Source organism: Onychostruthus taczanowskii, unplaced genomic scaffold (assembly GCF_017590055.1).
Source record: "Onychostruthus taczanowskii isolate IOZ18803 unplaced genomic scaffold, ASM1759005v1 scaffold5, whole genome shotgun sequence".
Classification (NCBI taxonomy): Eukaryota; Metazoa; Chordata; class Aves; order Passeriformes; family Passeridae; genus Onychostruthus; species Onychostruthus taczanowskii.
The window spans coordinates 5,016,817-5,037,377 of record NW_024502568.1 but is presented as its reverse complement, the minus strand read 5'-3'; the positions used below and the strand labels follow the sequence as shown (position 1 = coordinate 5,037,377).

Sequence of the window (20,561 nt, the reverse complement as noted above, 5' to 3'; positions counted from 1 at the left end):
TGTAGATCTGGCATCTTGAAATCACATTTAAGCTACACTTACCTTGTGTAAGTGTGATATCTTGTAAATGGGTCTTAAATTGCATTAAGGTCCCCTGGAAATCAAATACATAAACTCTTCCTGTCATATTAAAATGTACACACTGCTAGTCCCCATGAAAGCACTACATCATGTCCTTGGGGAAAAAATGGTGTTGTTAATTTTCCTTATTTACATATAGAAGTTGGGGGATTTCTAATTAACTAAATAGCTTGGTTACTCTGAGTCTTCTACATGAATTCAATTTTTTTTTCAGAATTCTAATTTCATGATAGTTTTTCTACCTTTGAGCAATAGAAATTTGAGGGGGTTTTGAGTGTTGTTAGGAGATTGAAGAAAAATTACTGATTTCCTGCCCCCAGGAAAGGCTGGACACTTTGTTCCTTTGTAGCTGTGAGGTGATGTAAGACAATGATGTAAATTCTGATGTTTGGCTTCTGTCTTCTCCCTCTGTGCTTTGGGAATTGTTTGGGAGATATCATCATGAGGTGCTTCATGTATTTCTTTAACAGCTACTCCATGTGAGCACTAAAGATAAGGAGCAGGATTAAAACTGCTACCATGAAGATCCATTTGTAGATTGGCTTTCTGACTCTTCACAATTATATCGTTTCTGTCGACTCCACATTTGAACTGGGCATTTATTCCCACTTGAGCAGCATTTCATCATTGCTTTTTCTGCATCTTGTCCTGAATCTTCTTCATCTTTGTACAATTTGTAGCTACTCTGATGACTGTTTAGTTTGGGTGATCCCTAAAAAAGGAAGAAAACATAACTCCTGTGACAGAGAATTTTTGAAATGCCAAAATATCCAGTAAGTAGAACTTCCAAAATTTAACTGGCTTTGTTTCCTGCTAGTAAAGAGAGTATGGCAAAATTCACAGCTTGAAATGAATGCTTTGATCTCCTACTTTGCTTTTGTCAATAAGCAAAGACCAGCATTGCTGGCCAAGCACATCACTTAGTTTCACCTGTCATTTCTCTTCCCTATTAACATTTTAAAAGAGCATAATTCTACCATTGTGACATTATCTGTAGTATATGAATGCAGCTGTTTCTAATAAGATTAATTACTAGAGATGTTTTTGTTGTTTCTGCGAGAGTAATTAGGTACATCAACATGCAAAAACTCAGCATAATATGCAAACAAATTGGCAAAACCATATTCTTTGCCATAAAGCACATGAGCTTACAAAATATCAGACTTGGCATATTTGCAGAGTGTGCTGTTGTCCTCCCATCTTTAGGACTCATCTGCAGAAAAACAATTTGTGGTTTTGTGAAGCAGCAAGGAATCCCTGTATCTATATATCTGCACCCTCAGCTATGGCTTTTCACCTTTTACTGAATTTCAGGAGGTTACTGACTTTGACTGCATTGTTGAGAATGTTCTGGTAAATCAGCACTCAACTGATTATTCTTCCATACAGATAATGTATTTTCCAAAACTATATTATATGTAAGTCTAAGCTAGTTTGCAGTTCTGAGTTAAAATCCAGGTCAAAGCATTGTTTAAGTGTATGTATATGTATAAATATATATAGAAAAAAATGCTCCTGCTATGCCTTCATTCCTTGTGTTATTGCATGGTGGTTCAAGTTTGCTATATGATGGATTTGTATTTTCTTATTGGTAACATGGTTCTTTTCTTCAGTCATACACCCATTCTTAAGGTGTTTCAGTATTTTTATGTATCTAATAGCATGATCACAGTCATAAAAGCTGCTATTGCCATCATGCCCAACAAAATAATGATGTTGTGACCAAACAAATTAATAAATACTTTTCATCTCATTCATAAAATCTGAAAAAAGCCCCAACGAAGTAAAATGTGTTTTCCTTTTATTCAGTATTTGTATTCATTAGTGTATATCATAATGATCCAAATAGCAGATGAAAAATATGCAGTCAGTTTGCATAAATTACAGCTCATCACTTGACTAAAACAGTGAGAGAAATGCTAGTGGAGTATGTTGAAAGCCACTGTAGTTTATATACTATGCTTTTTCACAAAATCATATTGCATGAAGAGAAAGACATGTCAGTGTGTTCAATTAGGATTTATCTGCCAGTCACATATCAAGTAAAAAGGTTGTTTTAACACTAATGCCTCTGGATGCAGCTGGCTGTTACTAGTAGAAACCAAGATCAGAGATTTCAATTTTTGGTACTGTGCAGAGTGGAAAATTACTTTTTAAAACATCTACGTTTGCTGAGTTTGTTTATCACATCTAACATTTGCTGAATGATGGCTGAGTATTGGTAATTATGTTTGTAATGAAACATTATTTAATTTGATTATAAATTTATTATATAAACTTAAAGTGTTTATTCCTCAAAATGACATCTGAAGTGCAAACAGGGAAGTAACAATTATATTAATAATTTAAATATATACCATGAGCAAATAAGACACTATGTTACTTGAAGGAAGTGTGCTAGTGATGTTTTGAGGCACTTGTAATGCACCTCACTTGTAAACATATTTACTCAGCAAACACCACCGTCACTATCAGGTCTGTGCACTGAAGTCCATTTTAAATACATACATTTTGACTGCTCAGGAATTAAAATAATTAGATTTTATATGCTTCAAGGGGAGTCTGGGTACTGATGATTTAACTAGCTACAAAATCCAGTTTATTTTAAATTCTTCCTGATCCAAAGCTTGCACACAGTGGATGTTGGAGTAGGTCTTTGCTTAACAAATGCTGACTCAAGTCAGTGACGCGTTTTTGGCAGAAATAAGTTAGAAAAATTTTTATTAAATCAGTTGTTGGTCTTTTAAGGATATATGTGTATGGGATGCGATTTTTTTTTCAAAGTATGAAAGCCTTCTTCTTTGCTTAGGAAAGTTTGAGATTGCTCTTTATCCTGCACAACTTTTGAGGCCTCTAGCTTGCTGGCAGTGTTGAGTGCCAGGGCTGTGCAGGGTACCTGGTATGGAGATTCCATCAGAAACCAGATCCTCTCTTTTAAGGTGGGAGTAGGCAGAGGATAACTGGTCAAGCACATAGCAGACTATCTGCTACCCTGCCTGATTAAAATCCCATGTAGGTGCTATAACTGCTGTCTCTCAGACAGCTGGGAACTGCTTTAGTTATGCTGCTTCATGAAAACCACAAAGTGTGCACAGACTGGTTATACCTGCCAGTACCAGTTCAAACAGGGCACATACATGGAAACTATAATAAACACTTTAAAAATCATATAAATAACAGCAAAAGGAATAGAAGCAAAAATGTTTCATGGCTTCCAGTTTTCATACCAAAATTTTTTTTTAAAAAGCAATTATTGAAAAAACTCTGCATACAGAAAGACCTAAGACCCATAGATGATTCTTTCTGACCCAGATGTTATAAATTTAATACCCCTAGAAAGCACCAGTTCCCAATGCAACTTAGTGCTTATTTCATACAGCCTTTTGGATAAATTGAAATCATGGCATAAATATAGGTCTAAATCTGCATCTGCAAAGCTTTGAATCCAGTCTGTGCCCATTAATTTGGCATGATGTAAATGTGATGGGCAAACTTACGCAAAGTCAAACTGCATCTCATGTGGGCCTTAAACAGAATTTGGTTTAATAGAGTTTTGTATTTTTAAGCACCAGATATCTGTGTGAGTGTCAATTTAGATGTTCTCGAAACAAGTTATACAGCTGCAGCTCAGAGTTTTAGTTTTTTCCAAAATTTTGCAGTTGAAATTCAAGCAATTGAACTTTTCTGAATATCCATTATATGCTTCAGTACAACTAAGAACTCCTGGATACAAAGTGCTCATCAGTAGTGTAGTAGAAAATGTTCCTCTTAGTGGTGGTTTTAGTCAGCTTTACAATTTTTCTTTTAAAATGCCATATTTATGGTCCTAATTGCTGGATTTGATGGAAGGTTTGAACATGATTTTTCACTGTTATTTTCCTTGTCTTGAATGCTGTGTGTTTCATAAAATGCTTTTTAATTTCTTGTAAATTCCAGAATGGAAACACTTAAGCTGTTAATTTGACAAGAAAATTTTCAGCTGTACTAAGAGTATAATTTTCCTCAATGTACAGTATACTTATTTGGAGGTTCCAAAAAAATCTGTTTTGTCATGTGTGTGTCAGACCTAAAACTCCCATGTAGTATGGAGTGAATAGTGCAAGAGACTGAAACATTATTGAGGTGCATATAGCTCAAATTTACTATCACACTTAAAATATAAACAGAGGCATTCAGACTTTTTCAGAAAAAATACAGTAATTATTTTATGTACAAAGAAATAATTTTCCAATAACTTCATATCAACTCATCATTATACACAACAGAGTTGTTTTCAAACATGGTAAATGTGTTTTGAACTCACATTAGAACAAAGATAACTGTGAAACAGCATTCTTAAACCTCGAGAAACAGAAGAATGGATTAAATACTAGTCTTAGTGAAGTCAAAGTAAAATTAATGTACACTTCAGTGTAGTCAGGATTTCTTCTGCTGTGTTTCTTTTAATAAAGTCTGTCAATATATAAATTCATTAGACTTTCGACGCACCCCACAAATACAAGAAAGGGTAAAAGCTGTAATGTTGGTGTGCCAAAGAAGCATTATCCCAAAGCTGCAGACTTGTAAAAATGTTTGATATAGCTAAACAAAAAGAGAATAATGTAGTTAACATTTAAAGTGAAATTTAGTCATGCTAAATTTTGGATTTGATATTTAAGATAATTGTGCTCACTATAATCAGCATCTTTGCTGGGGGCTATAAAACCATTATGCATTATATCAGTTATAGAACCCAGCACTGAATGCAGCAGACAGACAGAAGAGATACAGGGACAAGACCAAAATTAATGCAGCCAAAGAATGTAATTGAATATGCTTTGTCTATCCTCAGCTTTTATTTCCTCTATGAATTTACCTAGTCCATCTTCTGTCTGCTGGGTGAACTTTTTCCAGTTCTGTTGTTTTAACTCATCCCAATTTTCAGGTATGTTACCTATTCCTTATAAAAATAAGGACCAAGTAACGTGATCTTGTGCAGCATTTTGAATCTGTACCAATGAAAAAGGGTTTTATTCTGAATTAAGCACTTATCAGTTATGATGTACTTTAAAGTATGAGTTTGTATATTTAAATCAAAACCTAATATTTTAAAAAACCGCACAGATTAGGCCAATTCTTATACTGCTGTCTTCAATGGATTTGTTTTCTTTTGGACTGACTGGACCCTCCTGTACAAGTCCAGTGATACACAAGTAAAAGCAGATGCCATTTTTCTCTATCTCTTGCTGTACTACCTCTGGGCTGAAGAAAATAGAAAAATCAGAAATAACGGTACCAAACAAAAAAATTGCATCATGAATAAACATGATTAAAATTTTAAAAATGGCATTTTAGCATAGTCCATTTTGGTTTGGGTTTTTTTTAGTGTAATTTAATTTCAAAGACTCATGATTTAAGGCTGAACTTAGCTGGTCAGTTACTAAGACTGTACTAAATTTGTAAAATTAATCTGTGAAAAATTATGCTATAGCAGTTGAATTCTAATTGTTGAAACAGATAGTAGAGTGAAGGAACTTCAAGGACTTTCTGCACTGCAAGGCCAAAACAATTAAAGGTTTAATCACATCTCTGGTGGTTAAGGCTGGTAAAATCTCTCAGGCAATATGTGTGAACCATTTTATAGTTCCATTTTGGTTATGTAGGCACTAGTTCAAATAATTATATTACTGGACTGCCTTGTAACATTTGGATAGCTCATTTCTGTGCTATCCATTACCAGTGATGTAGACCACACTGTTTCCATAGAGATGATCTCTCTCTTTTATCTCTTGTCATATAATTCTCCATGCAACGCATTAAATACTCTTCATAGAGCAGAGGGGAAAATTCTTCTCTGACATCTACCCCATTGGTTGGAACTTCAATATTGTTTATTTCTATGACAGTGGTGATCCTTTGATCCATGTTTTCAGAAAATCAGAGAATTGGGAGACAACATATAAGTATAGAAGCAGTTTCCCCTTTTAACTGGTCCATTGTTAAAGAGCTGGTGAACTGTAGCTTGTTGTCAGGATCATAGGTTTTAAGAAAGGACTTTAAAATTGTGAGTTTGAACTTTCAGCTTAAATTCAGAGTATGTGAGGGTTTCTTGGTCAATTTCGGTTGTTGCACTTGTGGAGCTAAAGGATGCTGGGGTTAGGAATTTACAAAAGGGCCCAAATCTCTGTAACACTGGGCAAACCCTGGTGTGATCTGCAGTGAATTGATGTAATGCCAGTTCAGAGGTTTGCAGAGTTAATGTGTGTATCAAATGCAACAGAGTGTAATTACATGAAAATGACCCTTTCAGACCTGTGGAAAACAATTTCAAAGGCAAGTTATATCATATTAGAGACATTTTGTACCCCGGTGAAAGGAAGTCTGCACTCTTGATTTGTTTCAGCTTCTCATGGTGTGCCTCTCGAACCTGTAAGACACAAATAGCTGCACAAAACTGAGACTTTTTGGATGTCTGCCCTTACCTTGCCATGTTTATGAGGTTATTTACTGCTGAACAGAGACAAGAAAATCAATTGGTCATTTACCATGTGAGCAAAAGGACATGTACTGGAAGTCCTTCTGGTTTGAAGCAAACATAATAAATCTATTCTTTAGCCTGTCATGCTTTATGTAGACATCCTCTCCATCACTGCTTTGTCAAATTGAAGAAATTTGGTTTTCAGCAATAAATGATTCTATTTTAGACAAACTTTGGCCTACACTCAGTGCTTCTGCCTGTTTCAATACCGGTGTTAAGTTTTTCATTGATTAGCCAGGAAAGACCTTCAATATTTAGTATAAGCAATCCTGCTGGTTGCTGAAAATTACAACAAATGAAAACACAGAGTCTTGATTTGAAAGCATGCAATATTTTTACTAACTCCTATATGTTCACTGAGATGCAGAGAAGAGACTGCAGCACACCCTGAAGTGCTGTAAATTAGCATAGCAGTGAAGAGTTGAGTGGCTGATGATCTGCTGCATTCTTTCTTGAACTCTTGATATTATTTAGGTGCCATTTATCAATATTTCCTGCATGAAGAGTACATGTTGTCTCTTTCTGTAGAAAAATGGGCAGATACTGACTTGCACTCTTTGTTTGTTTTGTTAGATGGGTTTGTTTCTACAAGGTATGTACAGCAAGTGATAATTAATGTTCATGGTGTGAAATTGCAAACTCTCCTACACACCCGAGAGAAAGGATGAGCGCTATACATCAAAATACAAAATTAAAGGTTTTTTTGAAGTGGACTCTGCAAGAGCAAATCCAACTATATTACTGGACTAAGGCTTATGATACACTTTCAGCAGGATATCAGGTTACTGCAAAATGCATATTGCACATGCCTTATATTTACAGCATCTTTGAAATTCTGGTATATTTTCTTAAAATCATGAATGAGAAATGGATATAGAAGCCTAAACAGAGGAAAAAAATCACAGGTTTTAAAACCCTTTGTATCCTTATAACCTTCTGTTCTAAATAGTCTGAGAAATTCTCAAACATAATAAATTCCAAAGTTTTGCTTTAGATATTCAAATTGCTGCATACAACAACTCTTGCCTGCAGACTCAATCTTACTGTCCACTTCTCCCCACCTTACATAATTATGGGCTTCTCTCAGGAACTCTCAGTTCATTCTGTACTCACTTATCTAAAACACAACCTTTAAATTGGCTTAATTGCTTCAGTCAGCCACATCTTAAAAATCTCCTATTTGATTATCTCCATAACAGAAAATCTTATTTTCCTTGTATGACTGGAAATGCCAATCAAAATTGTATCAATTCCTTTATGTATATCTGAAAAGAGGTTAACTGCTCAGAAGAAAATAATAATTTTTATTTTTTCAGTTCATTGATTCAATCCACTAACTAGTCAGACATCAAAATGTCTTTCAAAATGTTCATTTTAAATTACTGCCTTTCCCTTGCTTCAGAGGAAAATATATTTCAGGATTAGATTAAAATGTGATCAAATAAACACATACTTTAAAACATTGAAAAGGTCAGTGTTTCTAAGGAATATGGGACTGATTGTAAAATTGAGTTGCTCTGTCTACCTTCAGCAGTTAATCAGCAATGGGAATAATAACATATTATTGTTAGAATATTTATATTTGAAGAGGAAATGCCTCTCTAGATAAAAAGAGTGTAGTCCAAATCTCTGCTTGCCAAAACTGCTACAAAAATAGTGATGGAAAGAGAGTGACAACAAAAACTCAGGTCATCCCAAGTCTCTTCAGGTTTTGGGTTTAAAAAGGGTTGCTGAAGTGCACTCAGGTATCAGAAACAAATTCTAGGACTTTCCTACGAGGTGAAAAAATACTGCCATGCCAGGCATTAGCTTTCCCGTCCTTATCAGTCAAATAAATTAATGGTATTTCCTTCTTGTTGAGCTGTGTTTTCTGGCTTTTTGCAGATCTGATTCAGGAGTTACAGAGTGAAGCTGCTTTTTCTGATCTGCTCCAGCTTTTAACCTGGCCTTTTCAAACTCTGTCCTGCAGATACCTTAGAGCCAGAGCACGATGTAACTTCTGCAGAGTGGCAAGCTTGGTTTCCCTTCCCCCATGTGAGTTCTTCCACATATGTGGAAGATGTGGAACTGCTGTAAATGTAGCAGCTACAGCACATTTCAGGACTCTACAAATGGAGGCAGTTTCCTTAAATGAGCTAATGTTGCATTAGTCACCTGAATATGTAAAGTGCAAGATTTTGTACCAGTATGCCATTGTTCTAATAAAATCATTTGCAAGTTCAGATCAGCTGTCCCTGTAATCATCTGGGGAACCACAGGTTCCTTATTTCCTGCTTCTTCCTCTTTCTTTCTCCTGTCTTTTTCATTAGATTTTAATTGCCTGACTGACGTCTGCTTCAGGGGGATTTACTGATAGCAATTAATGCCTAGAGATGAAGATTCTCATCTCAATGTAGGTTTGTGGACGGCCTTTAATTTGAAAAAGCCATTCAATTCTGGTTCAGCTGGCTGTCCTTCAATGAGACAATAGGTGAGGTTACCTGTTGTAAGCTGCAGCAATAAAACCACAGTCCAACGGTATGTCCAGGCTGAAATGATTGTGGCTATTGCAGAGCTATCCACAATTTTATAAAGAAGGAGAAAAGGAGGGTTAGACTGTAGGGAAGAGAAAGAGCTCAATTTTAGTTGTTTCTGAGGCTTAGGAATAGACAGATAACCACTCTTAAGAGGAAGAGAACCGGGAGAGGCCTGAATCACAGAAGGGGAAGGAATTTGTAAAAAGTGAGAACTGTTTAATGCCACTTTAATAGGCAATGCAATGCAACAGGTCCAAATCTGTGGAGTGTAACTGAGAATCCAACAGCAATATCGTGTATTTGAAGTTTTTTCAGACTAGGTCTTGTCCTCTCCCATGTAACTCATCACTTACATTTTGTGACTGTTTCATTGGAATGGAATCCACGTTGTGCACTGAGAGAGGGCTTTGTGGAATCATGGCAGTAGAGATCTCATCAGAAAATTGGAAAATTGGCATGCAGATATGAATGTGATAGAATGAAAATAATTCCAGAATATCAGACCAGTTTTCCCAATCTAATCTAAAATTTTAATACAGACACACCCATAAGTCAGCTGTATTCAGGAAGCACGTATATGACAAGTTTATTGAAAAATTTTGGTGAGACCTGTTTTAGAGGAATGCAGCTGTGAAACTGAATAAATTTTCTTATTTTTAAATTGCTAGATGAAAAGCCTTTTGCCTGAGTTTATAATCATAGAACGATATTTTTTTTTAAACTGTGCTGTAAATACCTTTTTGAAATGTAACAAGAAAATATCCATTAATGTTAGCAATGCTACTTGAACCCTATTAAGGCATCTTTGACACAAGGGTATAGATGCAGCTTCAAGGCAAAATGATTCACATCTGCCTATATTATCATCTTGATTTACTTTTAATTTGTATTTTATTTTATGATATTACACTACAGCTTAATCTAGGAGTTAATGGGTTATTACAAATCTGTTGAAATTCAGTAACAATTCAGTAAATTGTTTTCCATTGTCATTTACCTTTGACTGTGCAGTCTTTTTCTGGTAAAAAAATAATTGTTCCTGTCTGAATTTGTGGATTTGGAGCCCCAGGTTATATTTTATTCCTTCTCTTGCTTTCTATCTCTTTTCTCTCTTGAAGTCTTCTGTTTTAACATTTAAACGTTATGTGCTCCCATTGTTGAAGATCGAAGTGCTATATAGAAAATCCATTTCTTTTTCTTTCTTGCATGTAGTGTTCCTGTCAGTTCAGTTTAGTGTAATCTTAAAGAAGGGTTTGATTTCAGTTTGTGCTTGATTTCACATTGCCTGTCACTGATAACAAATGTGTCCACAGTGATCCAGAGCTGAATGAATGTCTGTGCTATTTTCTTCCTCAATCTCTTAGATATTATATTATGATTATAGTTATTTTTCTGACTTTGTCCTCTGACCAGCATTCTCCCATAAATGAAATTTAAAACTGAAAGCATTATATTAAAACTAAAACTTTTTACTGTATGTATTTTCCTGAAGTTTAGGATTCAAAGATCCTCAATCACAGATTAAAAATGTTTTTCATAGCCTCAGATTCCTTCCAGCCTCTGAATGTTTTGACTTTTCTACTTATTTGATCATTTTTCTTTCCTGAAGTGTTTTTAAGGTCTGTAATGCAACAAGTGCTATACTGTACACCAAATGGGAAATCTGCACTAATGTTTAGCTGTGGCACTTCCTCCCACAAAAATGAGTATAGAATGCATCATTAATATGTTTGTAGTTCAGTATGCAATATTTACAGTATTTTTAGTAAATACAGACTCTATTTTTTGCCTTTGATTTTTTTAGTTTCTTGCATAAAAAATAGTGCTATTAATTTGTTACCTTTAGTTTGACTATACATTACATTTTTAATAGCTTAGCCACCTTTTATTAAGCCTTTAGATTCTTCTCTGTTCCCACTGTCAGTGTACAAATACACAATTGATAAGTGTGTTTTATGTTGCTGTAGAGGTTCTTTTCCCTCAGAGCTCTACATCCTACTGTTCCAAAGCAGATCTGTTCATCATTGCCATTATGTGTTCATTCAATGACAATCATGGAAATATAGAATAATATAGGTTGGATAAGGGCTCAAAAATCATTGAGCTGAGCCACTAAGCAAGCACTGCCATTTCCATTACTAAACCATATCTTTATGCCACACCTAACATGTCTCTTAAATACCTCCAGGGATGGTGACTCAAGCACTTCCCTGGGCAGCCTGTTCCAGTGCTTGACAGCCCTTTCTGTAGACATTTTTTCTGATATCCAGTTTAAACCTCCCCTGGTTGATGCCATTTTGCCTTATCCTCTAAGTTATTGCTTGGGAGAAGAGACCAATCTTCACCCAAGCGCCTTTCAGGTACCTGTAGAAAGCAGTAAGGTCTCCCCAGAGCCTCCTTTTCTCCAGGCTGAACAACCACTGTCAAATCTGACCATTTACTGCAAGAATGTTTGGCAGTCAAAAGGATCTGAAGTAGCCAGGTGGCTCCTTCATGCTGATGACCAGACATGCAACTGTGTGAAGTTGTACCAGACATTGTAAATCTGATGCATTCCTGTTGCTTCATGTTGCTTGGCTATTTCAAAAGCAACTGAGGCTTCTCTTTCCATGTAAATTGATTATTGAAAATAAAAGCAAAACCAATCTACCAACCAACAAAAACCACAAAATCCAGTAGTTTACAAGAAAAGGCATTTATTTTAGAATTCCCCAGAAATTATATTCCAAGTTTCAGGTTATTTTCCCACTGGAGAATTACTGGTTGATACTTTTGATGAACATGGGTTAAGGTTTCTTTTCTAGAAAGAATCTGTATAGCGAGCGTACACTGATGATGTTAGTGATACTACCCAAGGTAATCAACAGTATCATTCAAATGTAAATTTTAGAAAATGATTAAATAAATATTCAAATGCATTTTCTTCACAAGCTCTTCTATGAATGTTACAGTGTCTCTTCTCCATATGCTTCCTGCATGTTCAGGGGATTAGGAATTTTAATGGTCCTCAACTTTGTATTGAGCAGAAGATTACTATTCACCTTTAATTTTGAAGAAAAGTCACTGCAGCTCTCTGAAAATCTCCCAAGTCCTACTTGGAATTAATGTAGTAGGCTAAGTAATATTATGAAACTGAAAATATTTATTTGTTCTTAAACCAGATTTTTACCTTAGGGTAATGCTGAATTTGTTGACTTAAATCATTGTTAGAAATGGTCTGCACAAATTCAAACTGATGCTGTATGTGGGAGACAGCTGGTTGTCATGGTAACTGTAGTGCAGTTTTTAATTCCACTTGGTGAGTAATGCTAACACAATGTTGCTGAATAGACCATGGCTTATCAAGTACAAGTATCTTGAATTCTCCATGTCGGTGTTACAGACTAAGAAAATGCTTTGTTCAGATATATATATATATATATATATATTTATATACTGCATCACTTCTGACTTATTGCTTTTCAACAAGGACATTTAAAAAGTGTATCTAAAAAGATAAATGATATCAAAACTGTATGGAAAATATGCTTTTGGTGTGGCCCTCAAAGAGCCCCAACAAGGTGATAAAATTAGGAGACAGTAAGATGTCTATGACCAGTGAATATGATTTTGCTTCCTTATGACTGTTTGTCACTGCATTTTTAATGTGCATCTATTGAAGAAGTGCTGGTTTATAAAAATTTAAGGCGGCAGAAGAGCACAAAATAGCCAATCAGTTTTTATTTTTGTGGAAGAAAATAGGACCTTAACTGAAGTTATTTTATTTTGTTAAAGCTGAGATATTCACTTAATGCTGTGCTTAAGTAAATCTTAACCTTTGCTTTTCAGGTGATGTGTCCTATGTGAAAGAAACAAAAGACAATAACTCTAGGTGTAGTTGGGGAAACAGGATCAAAATCCATTTGTTAGTTTGTGAATTAATCTTTTCTAGACCCTCATAATTACTATAAAAACACTTTTTCTTTATGTTACATAACAGAGAAGAATGAGAATACAAATTTAAGTAGAGTCTGTGCCTTTGGCAGCAGTGTTTCCATGTCAGTGTGGATATACAGAACTTCCCGGATTCAAAACTCCTGATGATAAAAGTATTTCTCATTGCTGAGATAGACAATTTGTGACTCTGCCAGTTTTTAAAAAATACACTGTCTTTCAGCTAATAATGTTAGTTATTAATTTTGTACACGATGCTAGTCCTTCGCTTGGCATGAGAGACTCAGTTTTTTTCTGTATTGATTTTTTTTTTACCCCCCTTTTCCTACTTGAGCTCATTTCTTTCAGATCCTTGCTCTAAATAATTAATTCATACTCTCAGGTACTCATGTCAGCATCTGGTATGGCAGTAGTAAAAGTCCAGAAGTGCATGTGTAGGGTTCACCAAAGTACTCCCATCTGATTTAATGCAGAAAGTAAAACTGGGAAGTCCAGAAGGAAAAGGTAGTGAAATGGTGAACATATTAAGTTTTTATGTTAGAAAATGAACATTGCTACTGTCCAAAATAAAGGCATATCAGTTTAATAAGAGAATGGAAGTGATTCAGCAAGAATGATAACACACTTTAAAAAAAAATCCATCAAATGTGGCAGTGGAAGTCCTTGAGAATCTCTGCATTATATACACTGTTGATGTGCCTGGGTAAATAGAGTCCTTTAAAATAAAGTCCTCTGGTAAAAAATTTTGAACATATTAAATGTACTGATGCCAGAAGAATTGACCTTTATGGAAAAAAAGATTAGAAAATCAGTAGAGCAAGAGGGAAAGACCAAGAATATTCAAACCATTGTGAATACTTGCAATATAACAATGTAAATCACTTAATTTTTCTACTGATTAAATTGAAAATTTGGTGCTTATATAATTAATTTACAAGACTTTAAAAGTGAACACTTCATGGAGTATACACAACTATTTTTAATGAACATGTTGCTGTTGCTTTTTCAGTATGCAGGCCCTGCAGCACTAATACTTGAAAACTATTAATTCAAAAGCCATGAGCAAGACAAAAAGGCTATGTTTTCCTGTACAGTCCTCTAGTACACTGAAAACTGGAAGCAGCTTTATATTTGGAAGAATTAAGATAGTTATTTTTCCCTTTTGTTTGATCTAAGAAATGGGGAGAGAAGACTGAGCTGAGTTCTTAGTTATTACTATATAGGTCTCATCCCATGTAACTCTAGCTGGGTTAGCACCTGTCTGAGTATTTAAAGGAATCTCTTATATCACAAACCTCTTGCATTATATTAGAGATCTTCATTCTCAACAGTCACTGCATGGGAATGAGGAGATTCTCCTCGTGGGCTTAGTCCAGACCTCCCCAGGATTCAGTCACTGTAAGAAGTATCAAGTGACCTTTGGTGTCTGAAAGCCAAGGGACTCGCTTGACTGAGAGTGATAGAGCACATTCTGCCCCAGAAATATAACACCACTCTCACCCAGTTTAAACTAGGAGTTTTCAAGTGATGAGAGATGACAGGTACTGATAATGTGTGCAATATTTTAAAGTCTTAATCAGGGGAACATCATCACTATTTCACAAGCAGCTGAGCTACAAAACTTGATTTCACTAGAGAATTAAGGTTTTAATTCAGTTAGCTTTTAGAAGTAAAATGACATCGACTATGTCAAGTGATTATTTATGTGGTAACAAAAAAAATCACAGATGCCTAGGTTTTTTCTTAGCATCTGTAAAAGATTAATAAATAAGAGGTAAGCTTCTTCCAACCTTCTTAAACTAACAGGACTGTATAAAGTGATCAGTAGATTGATGGAGATCTGCTCAGACTTCATCTCCTTTGTGGATGAATTTGGATTTTACTGTGGATAATGCTAGCAAACATTTTTGATTTTCCCATAATTCTGTGACAAAACTCTTAGGAAAACATAGCAGAATCAATCAAGGTAGACAGTCCCTAAGCTCTTATTAGAACAGAAGTGTGCCCAGATAAGCTGTGGTCTGTGGTGAGAACAATGAGAATACACATGATGCAGCTGGAGGTAAAACTGATCTCTTTGGCTCTGAATGCTTTCTGCCTGAACTGAAGGACCAGCACCACACGAGCTACAGACACAATGTGCCCGTGGCTGTATCAGCATGCTAGGTATTGGCCAGAACTGAATTTCAGAGGAGAAATTTTGACTAACATTTCATTGTCATACTGAGCTCCATATCTTGTATTTTGTGTCCACACTGGTGCATCAGAATGCTGGAAATGTGTGTGAGACTTACAGAGCAGGGTATGGGATTCTGCATGGGAGCTTTGGGGAGCAGCAGCTACTGATGACTTCAGGCACTGGCAGTAGTGGAGTCTTCTCCTTCACACTCAACATCTGAGTTAAAAGAATTTCCTGAAAATGTCACTCACCATCACTGATACACAAGTGCTTTAACTCCATGCAGCTCAAGGCCCTTGAGTACTTTCATCCAAATGCAAATATCTCTGTGACACAGAACCTCTCTCTTGCTGATGTAACTGTACTCACTTTCCTTCCTTTTTTTACATTTCTTTTTACGACATGTGGTTTCTGACTGTACTGATAAATTGACTACATGGCTGAAACTCAGAAAGCAAATTATTATTTTGAAAAATTGGAAATAAAAACATATCAGGTTTTCAAAATTGAAAAATTAGTTTTTGAACAGGAGGGAAGAAATCATATTTGCCCCTCTTGAGGTGTAATTTATTGATTATTGTGAGGATAGTGAACTTGGATCCTGTAACTGAGGGAAGGGAGGTGTGACTGTGCAGAAGAAGGAACTAAAGGAAAAGGCAAAGTATTACTATGATATTTTATGAGAAATCCTTTGCTAAGACTTTTCCTTCCTGAGGAGCTGAGGGCCTCAGGAAAGAAATACAAACAATAACTATCTGCTGCTGTGGAATGCAACAGGTGCATCTGTGATTGGTAGATGTTAGTTGTTTCTAATTAAGAGCCAATCACAGATGCAGCTACATCAGACTCTGAGAGTCACAAGATTTTGTTATGCATTTTATTCTTATTCTTTCTAACCTTCTGATGAAATCTTTTCTCTCTGTTCTTTTAGTATCATTTTAATATAGTATTTCAATATAACATATATCATAATATAATAAACTAACCTTCTGAAAACATGGAGTCAAGCCTTGCGCCTCCACACATGAAGAGTTCCCAACAGCAAAGGAATGTAGTGATCTTGCGTCTGCTTCTGGAAAAGTGTGCCTTGCTTGCAAGAGTAATGTTGGGTCTGAATTGTTTTATGACTCTAGGCAAGAGAGATAATTCTTGATAATAATATCCAAATGATTCAAAATCAGAATATTGGATCATTTAATGGTGTGGAAATTTTAAATTCACTTCCTAAAAGATCCAAAATACTAAAATTATTTTCAGCAGTTTCAGCTTTCCTCCAGTATCAGAGAAGATCAATGTTTCAGTAGTCATCAAGCAACAATGTCAGCATTTCATTGCAGTCATCTTTATGAAAAGGCAGCATCAGAAAAACACTTGGACTTCTGTACATCATAGGCAATGTAGAAGCTCACTTTGCCTCAGGACAATTGTATCAATATAGTTTATTTAAAATTTTTTAACTAAGCTTTTTCACTACATTCCCACTTACATTACTAGATGATCTACTATTTATCTATCTTAGTTAAGTGTGAATATCACATCAATGAAATGAGAAGTCCTATCATATGATTAAATAATTGCAATATTCGGTCACAGAATTCAGTTTTGAATTACTGTATTACCTGATGGTTGCATCACTCTCTGCTCATAAATGTATATATAAGAAATTATCTAAGTCTTTAGAAAAATCATGCTCTCTGTAGTGGTATGGATTGCACTCCACTAAAATGCATATGAATTTTGTTTAGTACCAAGTAAATTTTCCCATGCATAGAGGCCATGGAGTAGCCCATCTCCTTTTAATTAAATTGTGCTTCTCCAACTTTAGAAATAACTTTTATAACACTTTTTGTCTGACTGTTGGGAAATATTCTCTTCATTCTCATTCATAATATTTTGTTATAATTACTAAGCTATGCAGAAATACTGTCATGAGGCCCACATTAACACAATTCACCCAGTTAAAAAAATAAATTAAAAGTTACCATGGCAAAAAAACTTACGTATGCCAGTTCAGTCAGATTTCACATGATTCCTTTTTCTAAACTGGTAATATTTATGTGTAATTGAATTTGGTGGTCAATGAGCTGTAGAAGATATTTTGGTTAGTTAGGTATTCTGTATAATTATGATGTCCCTCCTAAGATCCATGGAGATAGCTTTGCAATTTTGTAGCTGAAAGATCCACATAGAGAACTCATGAAATATTTTTTTGTCCTTACATTTTAAAATTCTAGCAGAGGTTCATCCCATCCTAAGAGTTCATCTGCAACAATTAAAACCACAGTATCAATGTAACAAACTTGAATATTCTTATGATCTTTCCCAAAAAAAAATCATACATTTAATGCCTGAAGATTAATTGAGCTTCTAAATAAAAAAGAAAAATACTCCTTCATCACAGGCTGTTTAGAGGAAAATGCAGCATTTCTAGGAGCTAATGCAGCCCTGAAAGGCCCAATGAACCAAACTCCTGAGAGGATGAGTTTTCCTGTAGAGTGCACTGCCAGAACCCATCCTTTTCCAAAATGAAGCTGCAGTGAGTCTCTGTAGGTCCACAGCTTATAATGTGAATGTTGGAGTGAGCCTAAAATCCTTTAAGACTTCAATGTTCTTCCCCAAAACCCCAATAAATTCTAATTGAAAACTCAGAGGCCTCCCTTAAGAACTCTTGAAGGTGAATTTTATGCATTCTGTGGCTTAACTTTTTGCAATATGGCAAGTCAGTTGTGGACCCTGAATTGAAGCAGTCATTTAGTGCTGCCTGCAGCTCTTACATGTGTCCAGCATGCTTTCAGAAAACTTGTTTCTCAAAAAAAAAAAAAAAAAAAAAAAAAAAAAAAAAAAAAAAAAAAAAAAAAAAAAATCACAATTATCTTTTTATCACACTTTTTCCTACCATGTCTGTATAGGTTTTTTTTAAATTCATTTTCTTCTTAGTGAGATTTTTATGAGCTCTATTAGCTGTATATTGGGGATGTAAGTAGAAAGTTAAAAAATTCCTTTAATAAGGAAATTCATGAGTCCTTAGAAGGAATTTTAAACACTTCTTGTAAAACAGAGAATAAATCAAACCTTTTTAACTTGATTTTGTAATTCTGTCATAAAGCTTTCAAATACTCTTTCAAGAGTAGATAATTTTTTGTGTCTATAATGCCTGAAAAGTATCCCACCCTCTCTGTTATAAAGGCTAGGAAATATTTGCATATTTTAAGTCTGCATTTTTGCTCTTGGCTAATGTCCTATTTGTCCTTGTGCTCTTGCTGGCCATTTGCTTACATGGCTTTCATTTTGCCAGGCTAGCAAAGCTAAGCTCCTTTATTTTCCACTTGTGAAAGAAATTATTAATTCTAAGGGTGACCCTAATAACCACCCTCTACATCCATTCTATTCTGGACTGACTTTCCTCAGCCTAGTTGATCAAAAATTGTGTGTTCTATTTCTGATTAGGCCTTTAAAATCAGAATATTTACATGGAAATGAGTAATCTTGTATGTTCTGGATTGTATTTGTAGTCTTTTTTTAATTGTTAAATCATAGAGGCTCTGAGTCATCCTGTGATCAACCAGTGCTTTCACATCCTTGTCCTTATCTTTTGCTTTCCAAAGTGGCTTGTTTCACCAGCTTATAATAGACAATCTCATTATAAATATGTAAAACATGATTTAGAACATTTAGATGACATTCCTCTTTGTTTCAAGGTCATCAAACAAAAATCGGAAGTCTTTAAGCTGGTTTTCGTACAAACTTTGGATATATTCACTCCAGCTTATCTTCTCCTTTCAAAGTAAATAATTGTATTACCAATTGTAGCTTGTTCCCTATTCACCTGAAACTAATTGCTGCTAGTTCTTAATGTCTCAAAAGAAATCAGGTGAATTGTATTGCCCTGTCTGGAAAAATACTTAGTGAGGAGAATTATCATTTGGGTCTGGCATTATTTACCTTTGGTAAACCTACTCTGTCTCCCTTCATGGTATTTTTCTTTAATTTTTCTTTTTTTTTGGTCACTTTTTCCTACACAATAGCTCATTAACAGGTCAGTTGTTGCTTGTAGATTTGCACATATTTTCATTTTCTTAGAAAGTCTGCAGGACGTTCAAATATGAAATATAAAATCCTAATTTGGGGACTTTTGGTTTTTACTTTTGTTGGAAAAGGGCTACTGACAATCAGCTTTCCAGATTATTTTACATTATCAGCTTTTCTAAAATTTCAGTGCTGTTTGCTGTATCTGTTTTCATAGAAACTGATTTTCCAGGAAACTTTTTATTATTAATTAGGGAGAATTTTAAAATTAAGAAATTTTTTTGTATCTTTTGATGCAATTTGCATATATTTATTATTGATGCCACATTTTCACTGTGCATCAAACCACATTTTATGCCTGGCTAGAACAAAGATATCTTGGACCCCATATATAGTTTTCCAGAAATTGAGCTGGATGCACACGGCAGAATTACTGCATAATGACTTTATCACATCATAATCCCAGCACACTTAGCAATTTCATCTCAGTAGCCAGGTGATTTCATGTTGCATTTTTGTGAGTACCGCTTCATTTCATCCTGGGAGTCTATATAAGCTTTGTTTTTCACCTGCTAGTTATCCCTGAGTCTTTCCAGACTTGTGTATAAACAGCACTCCAGAAAGCGCAGTTAAACTAAGACAAATTACTAGCAAGATGGTGTAGGAAAGTTAGCATGGCTGGGGAACTCCTACTTTCCTTGTTTGGTATCATCCCCTTAAAAAATAAAACCCAAAATCCTGTTTCTTTTAGCACCTTGATTGGCAAGTTGATTGTCTTGTATAAACAAACCCCTTATTTGGTATTTTCCCACCTGGTCTAAACTTTGGGGGCTTTTTGTTGATACTTTTCATGCCAGAAAGAGATAAGAAGTCATGCACAGACTACCTAAAGCCTCACAGAACTGGGCCAAATGCCTGTCCTTATCTCATGTATTTTGTACTGAGCTAATTCCAAAGGAGTGTTATTTAAATACCTACCAGGAGAGACAGCTGAAAAAAACAATTGTGCCTCTTTCTATTTGTTAACAACTAAATCTTTAACATAACCATAAATTGAAATCTTCCATTGCTTCTAAGGATCTGCTGTCTTATTTGACGGACTAAATACCATCTATTACATAAGTATAAATAATTTATTTGCTTGATTTTATTATGATGACCACACTGTTAACTCAGTTCATATTTAATAATCCAGCTATTACCTACAGGGCTTAGCTTCTACTTTCTCTACTGTAACTTTATGTAGCTTGTGCCTATTATATATAGCTTGTGCTTATTTTTTGCCTATATATTAATAATTTAATATATG

General features: G+C 35.0%; 1 protein-coding gene across 2 annotated transcripts in view; it reads left to right on the top strand.

Annotated features, from left to right (window-relative positions):
- ADGRA1 (adhesion G protein-coupled receptor A1) overlaps positions 1 to 20,561 on the top strand; it is a 255,536-nt gene that overhangs the window by 179,785 nt on the left and 55,190 nt on the right. Inside the window, exon 1 of one of the 2 annotated variants that reach the window (XM_041415729.1) lies at positions 793 to 854. The exons of the other annotated variant lie outside the window; for it this stretch is intronic. Within the exon in view, the coding sequence (XP_041271663.1) occupies positions 840 to 854 (15 nt within the window). The 5' untranslated portion in view covers positions 793 to 839. Of the gene's footprint in view, positions 1 to 792; positions 855 to 20,561 lie in introns of those variants that run through there. 2 annotated transcript variants of the gene reach the window in all.